At 36.3% G+C, this 17,860-nt stretch overlaps 1 protein-coding gene and 1 long non-coding RNA gene across 2 annotated transcripts in view; both read right to left on the reverse strand.

Moving 5' to 3' along the window:
* Positions 1–10,447: 10,447 nt before the first annotated feature.
* Positions 10,448–13,678, reverse strand: LOC104855558 (olfactory receptor 10R2-like). The gene is given in 3 exon segments (XM_010614434.1): positions 10,448–10,995; positions 10,998–11,388; positions 13,664–13,678. Coding segments are annotated over 3 exon segments (954 nt in total).
* Positions 13,676–17,860, reverse strand: part of LOC104855411 — a 7,355-nt gene continuing 3,170 nt past the window's right edge. The window contains exon 3 of the long non-coding RNA XR_778404.1: positions 13,676–13,751. This is a non-coding gene — a long non-coding RNA (uncharacterized LOC104855411). The remainder of the gene's footprint in view (positions 13,752–17,860) is intronic.

Below are 17,860 nucleotides of genomic sequence, written 5' to 3' on the forward strand. Positions count from 1 at the left end.
GGGTAGGGGTATGGGGAAAAAAATGAGAACCAAGGCCTGTCATGTAAAGGTACAAGATATGAATGATAAATGTAACTGTACTGTATACCCAGTAAGTACCAATAAACTCAATGAAAACAAAAAAATAAAGAAAATAATCTAGGCCATCAGATCTGTGTTTTAAATGATCAGATTTCCCCCTGTAATCCTATTTATCAATTTAGACTGCAGACTTAGAATATGAGCATATGTCTGTGTTCTTTTAAATGTGACTTTGCCTGTGTTACAGGGAAAAAAAAAAATACTTCTTGCTCTAAATTCCCAAGAAGAAAAAATACTGAGAAAAGATGTTGAACCAGCATGCTTTTGAGTTTTTTTTTCTTTCATTCTTTCTCACACAAAGGCAACTTATTGCTCTCAGTGACAGAATTTCACATAATTTAAGACCAAATAGAGTGTTTTCTATCATAAACTTGAATCCAGACCCCCTGGCCTCTCAACTTCTTTGTCAACTGTACCACAGAGACAGTTAATCTGTCTTAAACATTCTTTTCTTTTTTCCACCAAATAATCAAACTGATCTTCAGTCCATACCTTCTTTCCCCATTCAAGTCCTCTCATGCTGGTAGACTTAGATGGGACATTTTGGTGATCATGTACTTCTGGCAGGCTATTTGGGCTCTTTTCCCACCACACTGAGTTAAGAAAGGAAACAGGCCAGCCACCTTCGGGATATCGAGGGTACTGGAACAAAAATGAGTAGATGAAGTAAGCCAGTCTTTCAATAGAATCGTGGATCACTTCAATTCTTTGAAAATAATTTTATACCATAAAGTGTCTATTTTAAGAACGCCGTTTGATGAATTCTGAAAATATGTAGTTATAAAACAGCAATTGCTATACAGAATGTTTCCATTGTCCCTTCCACTTTCCTTGTGCCCTTTTGCATTAAGTTCCCCGGTGCTATCACTAGACCCTGCAACTAAGGTTTTCTGTCACTTTAGCTCTGCTTTTCTAAAGAAATTCTTATAATTAGAATCATACAGTACACAGTTTTATGTACAAGACTATAATTACTTCTCATAAGTTCTATATTTTATAATTTCTAGTTACATGGAATTTCTGAATAGTGTTCTATTCTATATTACAGTATTTTCTATTCATTAGCTAATGCATTTGCTTTGTTCACTTACAATTTTATAGTTTACTTGCTCCTTTTTTCTAATCTTGCTATATTCTTTTGTGATTGGTTGGCTTTTTCTTATGATGCTCTTTCATGCTTTTCCTTTATCTTTCATGCTTTTTCCTTTATCTTTTGTGTGTCTATTGAAGGTTACCATAATTTTTGAATACAATTATCTCTTATTCTAATTTACACTGATAATTCCTAATTTAATCACATAAAAAATTCCATGCTTCTCTTTATATAAAATTTTTATGCTGTTAATGTCCTATCTGTCATATTTTCCCTGTAGTTTTTAAATACTTCTGTCTTTTGACACTTTTACAAAAATCAAATGATTTAGCCAGGGCCATTGCTCCATTGCCATTTACAGCAGTGGTGGTGAACCTTTTAGGGACAAGTGTACAAACCCAAACCTACTTACTTATCACTAAGTGCCAACATTGCAATGAAACCTGAATACTGAGGTTTTAGTTTAGAAAAAACAAAACAAAACAAAAACTCATGCATTAACAACTTTTATCTTAAAATAAAAACACAATAACATGCATGCTGTATCACCACCACTGGCTTAGAATATTGTTTGACTATATTTTTACCAGTTCTCTTTTGCGTATGTTGCTGGTAATCGAATCACTGAACCTTGAAGGCCTCTTTCATCAGTGTCCTTAGTTATGCTATTGTGGCTCCCTTCATGACTTTTTATGGTCATTTTCACTATGGGAAAGAGCCAGACATCACACAACACCAGATCCAATGAGTGAAGTGGATGAGGACACATCATGATGTTTTTACAAGCCTTTCTTTCCATTGGATGGCATTGGGCAGCAGCATTTACCAAATTTGGTACATAAAGGTATTCATGAAAGAGGACTTTCAGAACTTCTTTAGAAAGTGGTTTGATACATAAAAGGTATTCATGAAAGAGGACTTTCAGAATTTCTTTAGAAAGTGATAAGAACAATGACACAGTGTGTTTGAGGTGAGCGGTAGTATTCTGAGATAGATTAAAGGCAATTTGTATTTTACTGTAATAAAATTTTAAACAATTACACATTCATCATATATTTTGATCATACTGTTTATCCACATTTCTCCCATGATGGAGGAGGTTTTCAGCCAGTATTTTTAAATTGCCCTTGCTGTTTTGAAATACTCACAATTAATAATTAATATTTTTTGTTTTATAGATCCCTTGTTCATTTTTCATTCATTTTGACCATTTTGTTGTCCTTCCTCAATTATATAATTTCAAATGACCTGTCTTCAAGTTCGCCAACTTTTTCTTTTGCATGATTCAGTCTGCTTCAAAATTCTCTATTGAGTTTTCCTGTTTTGTCACTGTATCCTTCAGCTCCAGGATTTATTTTTCTTTGTTATGGTCCCCTTGTCTTTATTAAACTTCTAATTGGTTCATTCACTGTTTTCTAAAGACATTTAGTTAATATTTTTTTGCATTTTCTCATATCTCACTGACCTCTCTGAGATAATTATTTTCAAAATTTTTCAGGCGATTTATAGGTCTCCATTTTTTTGTACTCTGTTACTGTAAATTCATTTTCCTTTGGGATTACTGTGTTTGCCTGATTTTTTATAATCTTGCCTTGTATTGTAAGGTCTTGTGCAGTGTTGTATAAGTATCTATACATTTCAAGGAACTGACTTCTCTTCTAGTCTTTGCAGATTGATTTTTACATTTAAAAGCCATCTTCTGTCTGATCTCCTGGCTGGTGAGATTACCTCCTCACGAAGTGGATGTGGTGCTGGATCGTAGGGACACTGCTTGGTCTGCAGTATATTTCATGCTTGGTTTACCTGCTATTGAGGGCTTTTAGTGGGTATGGATTCTATCTGGTCCCTGGGCAGACTGAACTATTTCCAGGCCTATGGTCGGAAAGGCTGGTACTAGAATGAAAGTCTGCTATAAAGACCCTGAAAGTTCATAGGTGGGTATGGCTTCCTCTCAATCTCTGAGAAGGATAACATGGGTGACTGAGTTCTTTTTCTGGTAGTACTGGCCCTGGTCCACATCTAAGAAGTTATAGATGTGAGTCACAGGGCTGTAGCAAAGACCAAGGAATGCTGCCCTGCCTCTGGGCCAAGGACTGATGTGTTTCTCAGTGTGTCCCTGGTCAATGCAACTCTTTTCAAGTCTCAGTTTAAAAGGGCTTGTGCCAAGTTAGAGGTCCACAACAGGATGTACTGTAAGCCTGAGAGGCACAGACCGAAGTTGTTTTCAGCCTGTAGCTACAGGAGACTGAGTTGTGTTTAATTGTTTCAGAATCTATAGGTTAAGCCAAAATTGTCAGGCTTTCACCAAAGTCCCTAGTACTCCTGACTCCTTTTAGATTTGCTTGGCAGATGGTTTTGCTAAAATCAGAAAAGCAAAACTGGACTTTGGGAAAGTCTAGAAAGGACAGGGCCATTTCTAGTTCTTTCTCTGGGAATACAGTTGGAAAATATACCATCTGCACTGGGTCTTTCCTTAAAAAACATTTTTGTCCATTGATGGCTGCAATGTTCTTATCACTGTCATGGAATATGAAGATTGATTCTTCTATTTTACTATGTTTCTCTATTTTTCTCTCATTTTTAAGATTTTCTTTTAATATTAGTTTCTAATAAGTGAATTTGTTTATGTTTTAATGTGATTTTTGCTTTTATTCAGGTTGAATGTAGAGACTCTTGGATCTATTGAGTTATAATGTTACACCTACTGGAAAAGTCTGAGCTGCTATTTCCTCAAATACCTTTTGCCCCCTTTCTCCTTTCTTCTTCTGTGACCTAAATCACGTGAAAGATTGTTTTATACCTTCATAGTTTTCCACAGATTGTCAGTCCTCTACTCATTGACCGCCCCCCTTTTCTTTCTATATGTTTTATATTGTAGGGCATTTCTATTACTCTGCGTTCAAGTCAGTTGATCTTGACTTCAGAAACATCTCGTTAGTTCTATTGTTTTTAAATTAAAATATTCCAAAATTATGTTATGCAGACAGAATTCAGTGAGTTAATGAATGTCAGTAAGTGATGAAAATTTTTATTTTTTTTTCATTTTCATGTTATACTTGGTAGTTGCTGGGGACATAAACATTTTTCAGATTACCCCCTAGGAATTGCTTCATCAATATTTTTCTAGTATTTCCCTTTGATCTTCCATAAGAGGTATTTTCTTCTGGAAGATGTACAAAATCAATACTTCTTCTAAGACTTGATGGTACCTTTTTGCTGATAGTTAGTGTTTCCTCTCTCAGTACTAATCCCTTCTCTTTAGTTTGCTGCCTTGAAAATAGTCCCCTTATACTATCAATCTCTGACTGCTCAAACCTCTGAGATTGCCTAGCAGATTTTCAATCCCCCATCAGTGAGCAAAGCCAAAAAGAAAACTAAAAATCTTTAAGTGTACAGCTTTCAATACTTTAAAGTTCTAATATGCTTTTATTTTACTCCATTATGGTTATATAATGTTGTCTAATATTGGTGTTCTGAGAATTATTTGTTAAATTGGATGATATCAAGACATAATTGTTAGAATACTACAAGTTGCCAGGTGAAGTTAATCTGATTTTTTTTGTTTTAATCTCTTGGCCTCTAGCCTCACATTCAATTTTTCTTTAGAACTAAAATTGGGATTCTATGGAGGTTATGACTGGGATCCATAATTCTTTGCTTTGTATTCTGGAAACTGCTCTGTGTCCCAATGTGTGGGAATAATGTGCAGAATAATAGTCTTATGCCTGTGGTTCACTGACCATGAACAGTGTCTTCATATATTTCCTCCAATCTTTACTTTTTGAAGGAAAATCAGTGTCTATTAAGCTATCCTATTAATCTATCCTTTTTCTTTATTTCACTCACATTCATTAACTCAGTACCATGTACAAAGCATGTTTTAGAATAATTTGATTTAAACTAAGCCAGATATCACTGTGATATGATTCTTTTAATTCTTTTGGAAAAAATACCCAGCAGAGGGATGGCTGGGTCAAATGGAATCTCTAGTCCCAGCTCTTTGAGGTATCTCCGTACTGATTTCCATTGTGGTTTTACCAGTCTGCACTCCCACCAGCAATAGAGAAGGGTTCCTTTCTCCCCACAACCCCACCAACATTTGTTATTGTGTGATTTCTTGATAGCAGCCATTCTTTGTGGGGTGAGGTGAAATCTCAGTGTTGTTTTCATCTGCATCTCTGGAATGACCAGTGATGCAGAACATTTTTTCATATATTTACTTGCTATTTTTATTTCTTTGTGTGAGAAATGTCTGTTCATTTCGGATGCCCATTTTTGAATTGGGTCTTTATATTTTGGGGGGATTGATTGTTTTGAGTTCTTTATACATTCTAAACAATAGTCCTTTGTCTGAGGAGCAGCTGGTAAATTTTTTTCCCACATTGTAGGTTGTCTTTTAGTTCTGTTGATGGTTTCTTTTGCAGTGCAGGAGCTTTTTAATAAGATGAGATCCCAGTTGTTGATTCTTTCTGCTAGTTCCTGTGCTACTGAGAATTTGTTCATAAAGTCTTTTCCTATGCCAATGTCTTCAAGAGTTCTGCATAACTTATCTTCCAGCAAGTTTAGTGTTTCTGTTTTAATATTTAGATGTTTAATCCACTTGGATTTTAGTTTAGTGCATGGTGAAAGATAAGGGTCTAGTTTTAATCTTTGCCAGGTTGAAATCCAGTTTTTCTAACATCATTTATTAAAGAGACTATCTTGCCTCCAGTGAGGATGTGATATATGTGCACAGTTTGTAATGGCTAAAACTTGGAAACAGCCCATTTGCCCATCAGTTGGAGACTGGATAAAGAAGGTGTGGCTTTTCTATAAAATGGAATACTACTCAGCCATAAAGAATGAGAAATTTGATTCATTCATAGGAAAATGGGTACATATTGAGGATATACTCCTAAGTGAAATAAGTAAGTCACACATATGTAATTACTGAATAATTTCTCTGGTGTGAAAAACTATGAAAGTACATAAAATCCTAATGATATCATTGACAATGTGAAATAGGAAGAAAAGGGCTAAAGGTGTAGGGAAAGTGGGAAGGGTAGGGGAAAGGTAATAAGGGAAAAGGAAAAAAATGAGAAAATGAAAAAATGGAAATAAAGTGTTTGTAAATGGGGAACAGAGGGGAGGATGGGGTGAAGGGAGGGCAGGGACAAGGGGAAAAAATGATAACCAAGACCTGTCATGTAAAGGTACAAGATCCCAATGATGAATGTAACTGTATTGTATACCTAAAATGTACTAATAAACTCAGTGAGAAAAACAAAACAAAACAAAAATCTAAGCCAGAAAGAAAGCCACAGAAAGAGCAAGGAAGCCTTCATTATGATGTGTATAAATAGGACTGTCAGTGGCTTTTGTTTAATGAAAGAAAACCCTTTCATACTTGTGCGAGAAATTCAGAGTAATAGATTCAATTTTTTTTTTTTTTTTTTTTTTTTTTTTTTTTTTTACCAGGGATCGAACTAGGATCCTTGCGCTTGCAAGGCAGGCCACCAAACCACTGAGCTAAATCCCAAGCCCTTAGATTCAATATTTTGAAAGCAGAAATAATTTTCTTTTACCTTTGCATCTTCCACTACCAATAAATAGGCAATGAAACAGTAAATAAAGCCAACTTTATTCATTTACTGAATTGCTATGAGTCAGCCAACTTCGTCCTCTTTATTTTATCTGTAAAATATCTACACTATCTGTAGTATGGCTGCCTTTTTCTAGTTAAAGAAAAGAAACCTTCCCCCATCAAGGGATAAAAAGAACGTCTCTACAATCAACTCCTTAGCTTCCTTTTAGTTGTTCCAGCTCTCTTTTAGATCTATTACTGGAAGGTAATAGGAGTCTATATAGTCAGTGTGAAATTATTCAGTCTGAAAAAGTTCAAACATATGCACAGAATGTCAGAACCTACATCTGTTTCTCAAGACAAAAATAAATAAATAAAAAAATACAGAAAAAAGCACTAAAGAAGCATCAATAAATATTGTGTACATGTACCAACTTCCCAAGATAATTGTAATTATTATATACTGCAAACATGTTCTAATAAAAAATAAATTAGGAAGGGACACAATAGAAAGAGTTTGCAAAAGAAATATTGGAGAACACGAAAAAGGACACTGTTATAATATGATTGCAGAGAAACATTGAATAATCAGTTGTGGTGCAAGAAAGAGAAAGTTCCAGCGAGCCTTACATTTTCTCTAAAGTGTGGTACGATATTATCAGAAGGCATTATGTTTGTGAGCAAGACAGAGGACTATAGAAGGACAGAGTGACCACTTTTCATTATAAAGAACATTGAAAACATGGACAACAGCTTCTCTAGAGAATAAAAGTTTAATTTTTCAGACAAAGAAATTTTCCTACCTAAGTTCGATGTACATTTGAAATGTCTTGATCATTCGCTTATTGTGAAAAGCTGATTTTTTTAGATAGATTTCTCCTGACTTCAGGGTGAATGCTGTATCAGATAGCCTGCTAGAGTTTTAAGGGTGGAGTTTGCCATACAACTTTCATCTCCTTTTGTATTTTATAAATTAACATTGAAAAAGAACGGACATCTCTAATGAAATTCTGAAGCTAACATTCAGTGGGAAACCTTGATACTCTGATAAATAATGAGGAAAAGAACTGTCTGGTGAAGGAGAGATGAGAAAACAATGTTATTAAGTGCCAGGGGTAGAGCTGAGAGTATTCACACTAGGCTTCACTTGTGGGCCTTTAATTAAATTTTGAGACATGGTCTCAACACAGTAGCTAAATTGCCAGTCTGGGTCTTGAACTTGTGATCTTCCTGCCTCAGTCTCCCAGACTCTCCCCACCATACCCAGCTGAGAAAAACATTTTGTTAGGAAACAAACCATTTCTAGGATTATCTCTGTATCTAGGAAATATCAGCCTCCATATCTTTTCCTGAATTTTCCTGAGGGTGGATTTTTTTTTTTTTCTGGATAAAGTGAGGAAAAGAAGACTACCTTGACCAATGAAACATCAGCTGTAAGAGTAGTTATAAATGGAGTAACTGTTCTAGGCTATCACTACCACAAAGGTACTACATATAGTAAGAGGTGTGTGGTAGGCAGTGTGACACATTTGACATGGAGCAAAATAATAATGTTTGGCCCTGCTATATCAGAAGAGCACATGGAAAGATATCTGAATCCAGTTCACGACGAGTCCTTTTTTCCTATGGTTTTCTCATTGTGATGGAGTTCCTGACATACTTTAGCAATACAGGGAATTCCTACAACATCATGAGTTAACTGCTTCTATTTCATCCGTAAATCTCATATTCTTTCCAGAAATGTATCCACTCAAAAAGTATTTCCTTCCGGGTTTTGGAGCTAACAAATATTGAAGAAAAACATATTAGTGGTGATTCTTACGCTCTAATGGAGCTGATGTGAAGTGTGAAGCCTGTTGAAATGGAGAGTAAATCTAGAGATTTACTGACAAGTGGTTTTATTTTTTGAAGTATCTAAGACAAAGATGAAAAGCACCTGGCCGTATTCCCTTCACTCTCACACCCAGTCCTTGGCTGCTTCCCTATAAAGAGCCCCTTCATGGGTTCTGATATCCTGCTCAGTGCTATGGTGCATGGAGAGAAGACTCAGAGACAGAGTTAGAGAGACAGAAATATGGGGAGCCAGAATGACCAATGCTTGTGCAACTACGGCTGAACAAGCAGAGGCCCGGAACAGCCAGAGCTGTCCATAGTTATTGGTGACATCATCGTTAGATAAAAGTAAACAGGATGTGTAGTTGCTGTGCACACATTACTGATGCAGGCAAGGCTTACAAAGGAAAAGACAAAGCATTCTTGAATTAGGAACAGAACAGACAAAAGATAAGTTGTGGTTAATTAACCTTGCCTTTTTAGTAAAGAAGCTTTTAACTCTGTCAGTGGAATTTGGGGAAGAGTTACTCTGACTTCATCATGTTGGCTTCAGCTGGATTTGCTTCTCAAAACAAGCCAATTACGCAATTAACTCTTTACAGCTTGCACTGGTCACAGCTTGTGTGGGGCATAATCAATAAGATGGTCCCCCACAGTTCCCTCTGCCACAGAGCACAAATAAGTACTGTAATCCATGCAGTCACTATTAACTTTATTTCCATATAATACAGATATTATTCACTATTTAAGCCTAGAATAAAAGATAGAATGGAACAATACAGAGACAACTGGTATATTGGATATTATAAATAAAATGTGGAAAAACAACTTGGATGTTTTAAAATTATGGGCCTAAAATCACAGGTAGAAATTTAACAGAACAAATGCCAAATTTTACAAATTTAAAACTATGAACAATGGCTTTCATAATGATAGGAATGCTGATACTTAATATTAAACCCTTTAATGTAAGCTACTAAGGGTCAGAGAAGAACACTTGTGTGGCAGAATTGGTATGAAGATAAAATTCAGGCAGCACTGAGATAACATCGACTTGCAGAATAAGGAAGGTGATCATTCCTAGTCACCAGGTGACTCATTTCAAAAATACTATTAATCTACAGAATACAAGTATCCAAGGAAGAATCCACAGAAAGATAACACAGATTTTGAAAGTTCTGTGAACTCTGATTTAAAGAATGATTTTAGTCTCTTTAGTGGAAATACAGTGGATGCCAATTTAGCCAAAGAGAAGTGAAATCTTCAAATATTTGGATTGCTTTTTTTGTGTGTTGGTGAAATATTAGATACATATTTAGAGATAACAGGGGCAAAGGGAGAAAGATATACAAAAGTGCAATTTTAATGATAACATTTAGAGCTGTTTAACAGTGCAGTGTCAGCTGAGATGGAAAGCTTTAGGTGCTTTTCCTAAAGTAACAGAACAGTAGAAGTGATCAACCTGGATTCCTCCTGACACTAGTCATTCCTGGTTAGTGATAATTTTCTACCATATTGATTATTTGTGAAGGGCCTTACTAAATTTTTCCTCAGCCACATAAAAGTTGTGATAGTTGAGCCTTTTGTTTTTCTACTGACATCCACAATATTTTACTTATACTTACTTAAGAGACTAAAATCATCCTTTAATTATCCCAAGAAATCTAAATACTTATTTATACAAGCTGGAAAAGTATTTGAGACTGGGAATTGATCTTCAATAAACCCAAATTTAAGGCTGACTGCCGTAACGATCATCAAACGGATGCCATGGAAATCTTACACTATGAAGGTTGGAAATGAAAGCAAGAGCATCATCAACATTATAATTATTACTGTGTCCTCAGAAAGGATGATTCCATAGGTGTGAAATAGTCTCATTGTATAGCTTTGATATAAAATCTTCCTTGGGCGATCATTTTCCGAATGGCCACCTGAATGTCCTTGTTTCTGAGGCTGTACACTATGGGGTTCAACAATGGAGTCACAACAGTGTAGGTCACTGTCACTAGCCTGTCTTTGCCAGAGGAGTACTTGGATGATGGCTGCAGATAGACAAAGGAGGTACAGCCATAATGCACAATAACCGCAATGAGAGGGGCAGCACAAGTAGAAAAAGCTTTCCGTTTGCCTTCGGTCAATGGAATCCTCAGGATGGTTTGAACAATGAAGCCATAGGAGAAGCAAATGAAAGTCAAGGGGACCATGAGAACATAGGGACCACCTATGAAGATGACTAGTTCATTGATAGAGGTATCAGTACCGGCAAGTCGGATGACTGGTGCGATATCACAGAAGTAGGGGTTGATTTTGTTTGGTCCACAGTAAGGGAGTTCAAAGACTAAGAGGGAGCCTAGGAGTGAGAACAGAAAACCAATCCCAGCACAGGCAGCTGCCAGTTGTCCGCATATCTGCCAGCACATAAAATGGCAACATAGCGATCATAATCCATCACCCTCCGATGTATGCAATTAGTGATCGCGAAACCAAGGAAGCACATCTGTGTGGCACAATTGGTGAATGAGATTGTTCCAAGCAGAGACAACAAACTTATGAGCATCTTAGGCAGGATCACCAAGGTGTAGCATGTCTCCGAGATGGAGAGGATCCCCAGGAAGAAGTACCTAGGTATGTGGAGACTGGGATCCAGGCGGATGACAGTAACAATAGTGATATTTCCACTCAGGATAATCATGTATAGGCACAGAAAAGGAGCAAAGAGAATAAGCTGGATTTTTCCAAGGCTGGAGAATCCCAACAACAGGAACTCTGTGACAGAAGAGACATTAGCCTGCTTTACTTGATCCCAGAGATTAACCTACAGAGAACAGAAACAAACAGATGAGCAAATCAACAACAACAACAACAACAAACACACACACACATTGTACCAAGGAAAAGGCAGGGAGCTCCACTATAGAAAACAATAAATCAGAGAAGTGATAAGGAGTTACATTAGGTCATAGGAAATGGTCATGTCATTTCACAATGTCGTTTCAAAACACTGTACACTTTTTTTTTCTGGTGAACTACCTGTCTTTTTAGTGACTTTTACCTTGCCTACTTCAAGTGGCCATTAGGGAAAAAATGAAAATATTCTATGCAACAGTCCAAGCTCTGCTTTTCATCACCAATAGAATCCTCTGTGACTTTTTTCTTCTTCTACAACATGAATATATGACTAGTAGCTTTCCTAGGAATTTTATGAAGATTAAAGCACTTTTGCCGTGTGTATGCACACTGTAAGATATTAGTAAGCATCAGCTTTTGTTTAATTTTTAATAAGTGGCTAACATTTCTGAAGTTTCCTTTTAGGTATGCTTTGCATGTATTTACATGAGGTTTTACATTTTTATGTTTAAACCCTATCATTTTACTTTTGCTGATCTAGACCAACATCCAAATCCAGCTCCTATCTGGGCTAATGACAATCATTAAAAATCATAAAATCATAAAATGCTTACTTTATGTTCCCTTTTATCTAATCACTCAACGTCTTTGACCCTCTTGGTTAGCAGGAAGTTGGAAGGATCTTAATGCATATTTAGACATAGCACGGGCTGGGGATTTAGCTCAGCGGTTCGGTGGCCTACCTTGCAAGTGCAAGGACCCGAGTTCAATCCCCGGTACCTAAAAAAAAAGACATAGCGCATCTTAAGTAGGTCTTGGTCAGACACTGTTTATCAATCTTCCAAAAAAAATCAGACCATTCTATAAATTTTCAGGGATGACAGTTTTAGACTTTAAAATGAAATAAATCTAAGCCCTCAGGCTGCTCTTCCGGGGGACCCAAGCTTCCTCCCATTTTCCCTGCATTTCCAGCACAATTTATTACTGCACCGAGGATACCCGACTTGAGGGGCTGCAGCTCCTCAAAATTCTCCTCGCTAAAGAGTGGGCAGATCCTTTCCCCTTTATTCAACTAAGGTCAAATTTGAATTTAATAAATTGATAGAAGGCCTTCCCCAAAATATCTGAAGAAAGTGAAACAGAGAACAAACATCCTTTAGCTAACGTGGCTGCCCTGAAGAAGCCGCCTGACGGCCGAGTCCTCGCACGTGAGGCACAGTCCCCATGCTTGCGTGTTTTCACTTTGGATTCCCTCGGATTCTAAAGAAGGCTCAGGGCAGAAGTATGTTCATCTCTCTATTCAAATGGGTCATAATGACTGGTAGGCTAACGGGTAGAATTGCTATATTGTCTGAACAAACAAGTCACCACTTCCACTAACTTATTCATTATTGTGTTTACTTATTGATATTAAAACATTTACTATCGGTATTGTGCAAATTTTAAGGCTGTACAAGCAAAGTACCATAACTAATCAGGAGTGACGCTAAAGGTCACCCAGCTTTCTTCATGAATTCCGTTCTCCTTTCCCAAAGTGCCTAAAAATGAGATAGTTTTTCTGCAGAAAGACAATTTTCTTAACTTTGCAGCTCTCTCCTCTTTGTTTTTAACTCATCATTTTTCCTTTGCCTGGAATATCTCTATTCACTTTTCATCTGTTGTTGATCACTCAGTTAGAAAATGCAACCTTGTGATGCTCTGCTTTCTAAAGTTAAGAGTGTTATAAATTTTCCTTTAATTTATTTAGAAAATTTTTATTATGTGCTGGATATATCGTGAAAATAGTTCCCTCTTTCTTAATACGTACCAGAGTGTAAATGCTCTGGAGAAATTTTGTATCCCTCATAAACTCTAAAACCAAATTACCACTTAGAGGCTATTTGCTTAATTGATTATTAAATATCTGGTAATACATAATTAAACATTGAATTAAAAATTTTAACAGGCATATGTTAAAAGATATTATTTAAGTCCATGAAAGGGATGGTGGTATTTTCGCCTAGGAAGGAGATATATGGGAAGAGATATCCAGTCTGCAGCCTACGGGATCATATTGAATTGTTATAACTATAGTGCCTACCTGATAATCTATCACACGCCCAATTAGTTGCAAATAGGAGCTTGGTCTAGATTTTCTGAATTCCCCCAGTCATGCCCACCTCACTAGCTTCTCACAATATTTACATATTAATTAAGAAAGCAGATACCACTAGGGTCTTCCTTAAGAAATTCAATTTATTTACCTCCTCAGTTCCCATCTTTGAAAATTATACAATAAATTATTTGTCCACCGAATGTTAGGATAATGGTGCTTTAAAACAAGCAGAAGTTCTGTAAAAAGAGACAGCTTGGTTAGACAATTCTTTTCACTCTTACATTGTTAAAGAGATTTTTCTAATATACTTTTGTCACTGGATGCAACGTTCATGTGATGTTGAAGAATGGAAGATAAATGCATCAAGTATTGAAAGCCCATTATTAACAGAAAGTTATACCTATCTGTCTTTTCTTTTTAAATTATCCAGGGAAGATTTCTTAAAGAGTTCTTTCAGAGATAATAGAGAGGGAGTCGGCACCAGCAGCATATTTCATGACACTTGAAAAAAGCCCTCCTGGTGCCAGTTACAGCATGGTTTGTGATACTTTATCTTCCCCTAAGCCCTATCCTATCTTCTATTAATAATTATAAAAACAAAAAATAGTAATAAAATAATTATCTATTAATAAAATAGTAGATGGTGTCTTCCCTGACACACTTTTTCACTACCACCGATAAACTAGATAGGCAGACTAAAGCTTGTGAGAAAATTAGAGCATTTCTAAAATTATTGCTGATGACTGTCACCCCTTTATCTGAAGATTCAAATACTATCTTCATTCAATTTTTTATGCTCCCTAGCTGAATCCAGTATTACCATAACCATTTCTATCTTCAAAACACTATTCCACTGCTTTCTACCACTGATTCGTCAGCACCCAAAGCTGTATTCCTACCTTCTCTGCTGAGAATCCTGAGAATTATACCCCAAAGCATTACTAAAAAATTATTTTTGTCTCTTATTAGTTATGCCCCAATACATTGGTTGATAGTCACAGTTTTCAAAACCCCAGGGAGCCATTATTGCAGCATTATTTTTGGACTAAGTCCATCTTTTCTCAATAATCAAAGGGAATGCATGACTATAAATCTCACAGCTCCAGTAGGGAAAAGAGGAAAGGGGAAAAAAATTAGCATTGGCTATTAGTTGGTTTTCATGCCGAGGTTCCCTGAGGGCCCGTTAGATGCTAAAGGCTATTGTTAATTAAGGAAAGGAAGGTGAATACAGAAAGTCTCTAATACAAGACTTGAGGGGCTGGGGATTTAGCTCAGTGGTTCGGCCACCTGCCTCACAAGCGTGAAGTCCCGAGTTTGATCCCCGGTACCAAAAAGAAAAAAAGAACTTAAGGCATTCTTTGCTGAAGTATTTCCCATTAGGGAGAAACTTTCTTCCTTGTGCTTCATGGGACAAATAAAACTTGGCTTAATCGTTGCCAGTGGAGAAGTAAAGTTTTCCCCTTTAGCCTAGGTTCATCAATAATCTGGAGAGCCAGCTGTTGTAGCAAGAAAGGAAAAATGCGAGGAGAGTACAAGGGAGGGTACGGAGTGATGTTTTCTCTGGAAAGCTGGAAATAATCAAGTAATAAAGCTCAGATATGAGTCTGAAGAAAAATTGTGGAGTGTTTAAGAGCACAAGATAGAGATGAAAATCTGCTTTTCCCTACCCTTATGAAAATGGAAAGATCTCCAACCAACTGCCAGTCTCCAGGGGTAGAAAATAGGTGTGAACCATTGAGGCTAAAACATCCTAGAGAGCTTGGGTACCTTCCCCAATTATTCCCTCTATTCCTGCAGCTCACTGACAGTCTGATTCAAGATAGCTGAGAGAGGGTTGCATCTGGAGAAAGATCAGTTAAGTGCCTATCTGTAGTTATGTACCAATGTCTCCCTACCATGGGTTTGAAATAGGGCTAAAAGTCAAGTTCTCTATTGCTGGATTCAGGCAACACATTTTCTAGACCACCAAGTTGCTTAGAAAGTTTTATTCACCCTCCTTTATGAGAATATTATGGGAAAAATCCACCTTCTGTACTGTCCCTTCAGGTTTCATAAGTGTCGCAAAGGGTGACAGAGACAACGGAAGGCACTCAGTAAGAAAGCCTTTCCCACTTCCGTGGCTCCCAGCAGAAACTGTCCTTGTTAGCAGTTTCCAACAGCTGCCCTTGAAACAGCAAAAATTCCCAAATGAGGCAGTTCCCGATTCAGTCATTTTCTTACCAATTATACCACAAATCATCACAGATAACCAAGAGAGACCAAACAACAGCTTCTGCTATGTCCAGCAATTTTGAAACATTCACAACCATACTTTCTAATAGCAGCTGAGTTTGTAGATTTCTTGGTCACCTGATGTGCTAAATAATTAATTTTATTGGTACATTTAGGTATACAATATAATGACATTAATCATTGGAAATTTGCACCTTTACATAATCCAATGTGATTCTTATTTTTCCCCATTCCCCTGTCCTCCCTTCAACCCCTCCACCCCTCCCTACCTACAAAGACTTTGTTTCTATTTTTTCTTTTTCTCATTTAATTCCATTCCCATCTTTCTTTTCCCCTACCCCTTTCCTTTGCCCTTCCATTTTGCACATTTTCTTCCTATTTCAATTAAAGCTGAAAAAAAGATATAATGTAATAAGAATAAAAGTAAAGTGCAAGATAAGTGTAAAGCACTTCAACCATCCTGAAACCATCCCACCTCACCATCTCCTCCATGGAAAAATTCTCTTCCAGGAAACTAGTCCATGATGCCAAAAAGGTTGGAGACTTCTGAATACCATTTTTTTTCCATGTGAAAGAAGCACAGTATAATCTGACTTGAGGAAAGCAAATTTATTGGTTTAAAATATTAGAAGTTCAAGGCAGATATGATTAGAAATGGCTCAATTCAGAGACTTGAATTATATCATTATGCTTAGCCTCAATTCATAGGTCAATCTCTATGAAACAGCCTCTTAAATTAAATTTTTTCTTCACATATACTGTGTCACAATTTATGTTGCAATTATGATTGCATTTTTTCTTGTACTTGCCTCTATATTTGTCTCTATTGGATGATTTTTTTTTCTGTTTTGCTAAATGGTTTATCCTTATCTCCTAGGATATGACCTGATATATTAAAGGTGGAATGCATATTTGTTGAATAAATAAAGCTTTATTCTTTCTCGTTTTCATTGACTTAGCTTTCTATAAGTACAATTTTGTTCCGCAGAGTCTGACTTTATCTAAATAACAACAACAAAAAAATGGTGGTGAAATCCTTAAACACACATCTTATGATTTGATTCAAAAAGCTGAGAAATTCTTCATCTTTCACCTCTACAAATGGCACTTAATCATAGTTCTTTGTGTAGACAAGAGTTGTAAAAATGTGCGATTGATTTTACAGGCTTTTTTCCCAGTCCTATGGCAAGGCAAGGAGGAAGTAGATTTAGTCCTCTGACAAAAGTATTTGAAAGTTCTAGATGGATTGATTTGCATAAAGAAATGTAAAAAAGGAAAAATTCAACTCGTACAAAACAGTAACAAAACAAGAAATTAAATCCTTTAAGCATGCAGCAAAACATCAAGTGATGCACTGCAGGCAAATTCTGAATTATAGATTGATATCACAAGAGATACACTGTTTTCTTAGCCATCTGTTCTGTTGTATTTTAGCTTCCTCTTCCTGGTCTTCCTCATAGTAGATAAAATAAAAAGTCAATTTATGGTCACTTCTTGTCTTAATCTTGCCTTTTCAGAGAATCAAAATAATAGAAACCCGAATCTTGACACTATATTATAAGACTCACACCCAAGTTTCTGGTCTCACCCCGCATAGTAGCTGTGTGGGTTTGTTGGTTTGTTTGTTTATTTTTTCACTCATGATCTCAGTCATTCCCATACATTCCTGAAAGCAGTAACTCTACTCAGTCTCTTGACTCTTTTAAACTTTCCATTGATAACATTTCTAGAATTAAATTTTATTCTTAAAATACTATCAGAACTTTATGTGCCGTGCATTTACATCAAAATGCATAAATGATTAAACAGTAGTTAGAAAAAATTACATAGAATAATATTTTATTAAAATGATGGAATTAAACAATTAATAAGGCCTACTGGAACTAAAGGTGAACAGAAATTCTGTTTTGGGTCTCACTAAGCCCCCAGTGGAGAAATAGTTTTTCTTAATAACTACAAATTCTGGAATAAAACACAATGGACAACTTAAAGGCCCTGGAGTTAGTGTAAAAGCCTGCAGATTCTTGAATATAGTCAACATTTGTAATAAGATTCAGTACTGTATGCAGCATGATAATCCCTGTATGTATGTATGTGTATATAATATTTATAT

Source organism: Fukomys damarensis, unplaced genomic scaffold, assembly GCF_012274545.1.
Source record: "Fukomys damarensis isolate Sample0158 unplaced genomic scaffold, DMR_v1.0_HiC HiC_scaffold_19, whole genome shotgun sequence".
Lineage (NCBI taxonomy): Eukaryota > Metazoa > Chordata > Mammalia > Rodentia > Bathyergidae > Fukomys > Fukomys damarensis.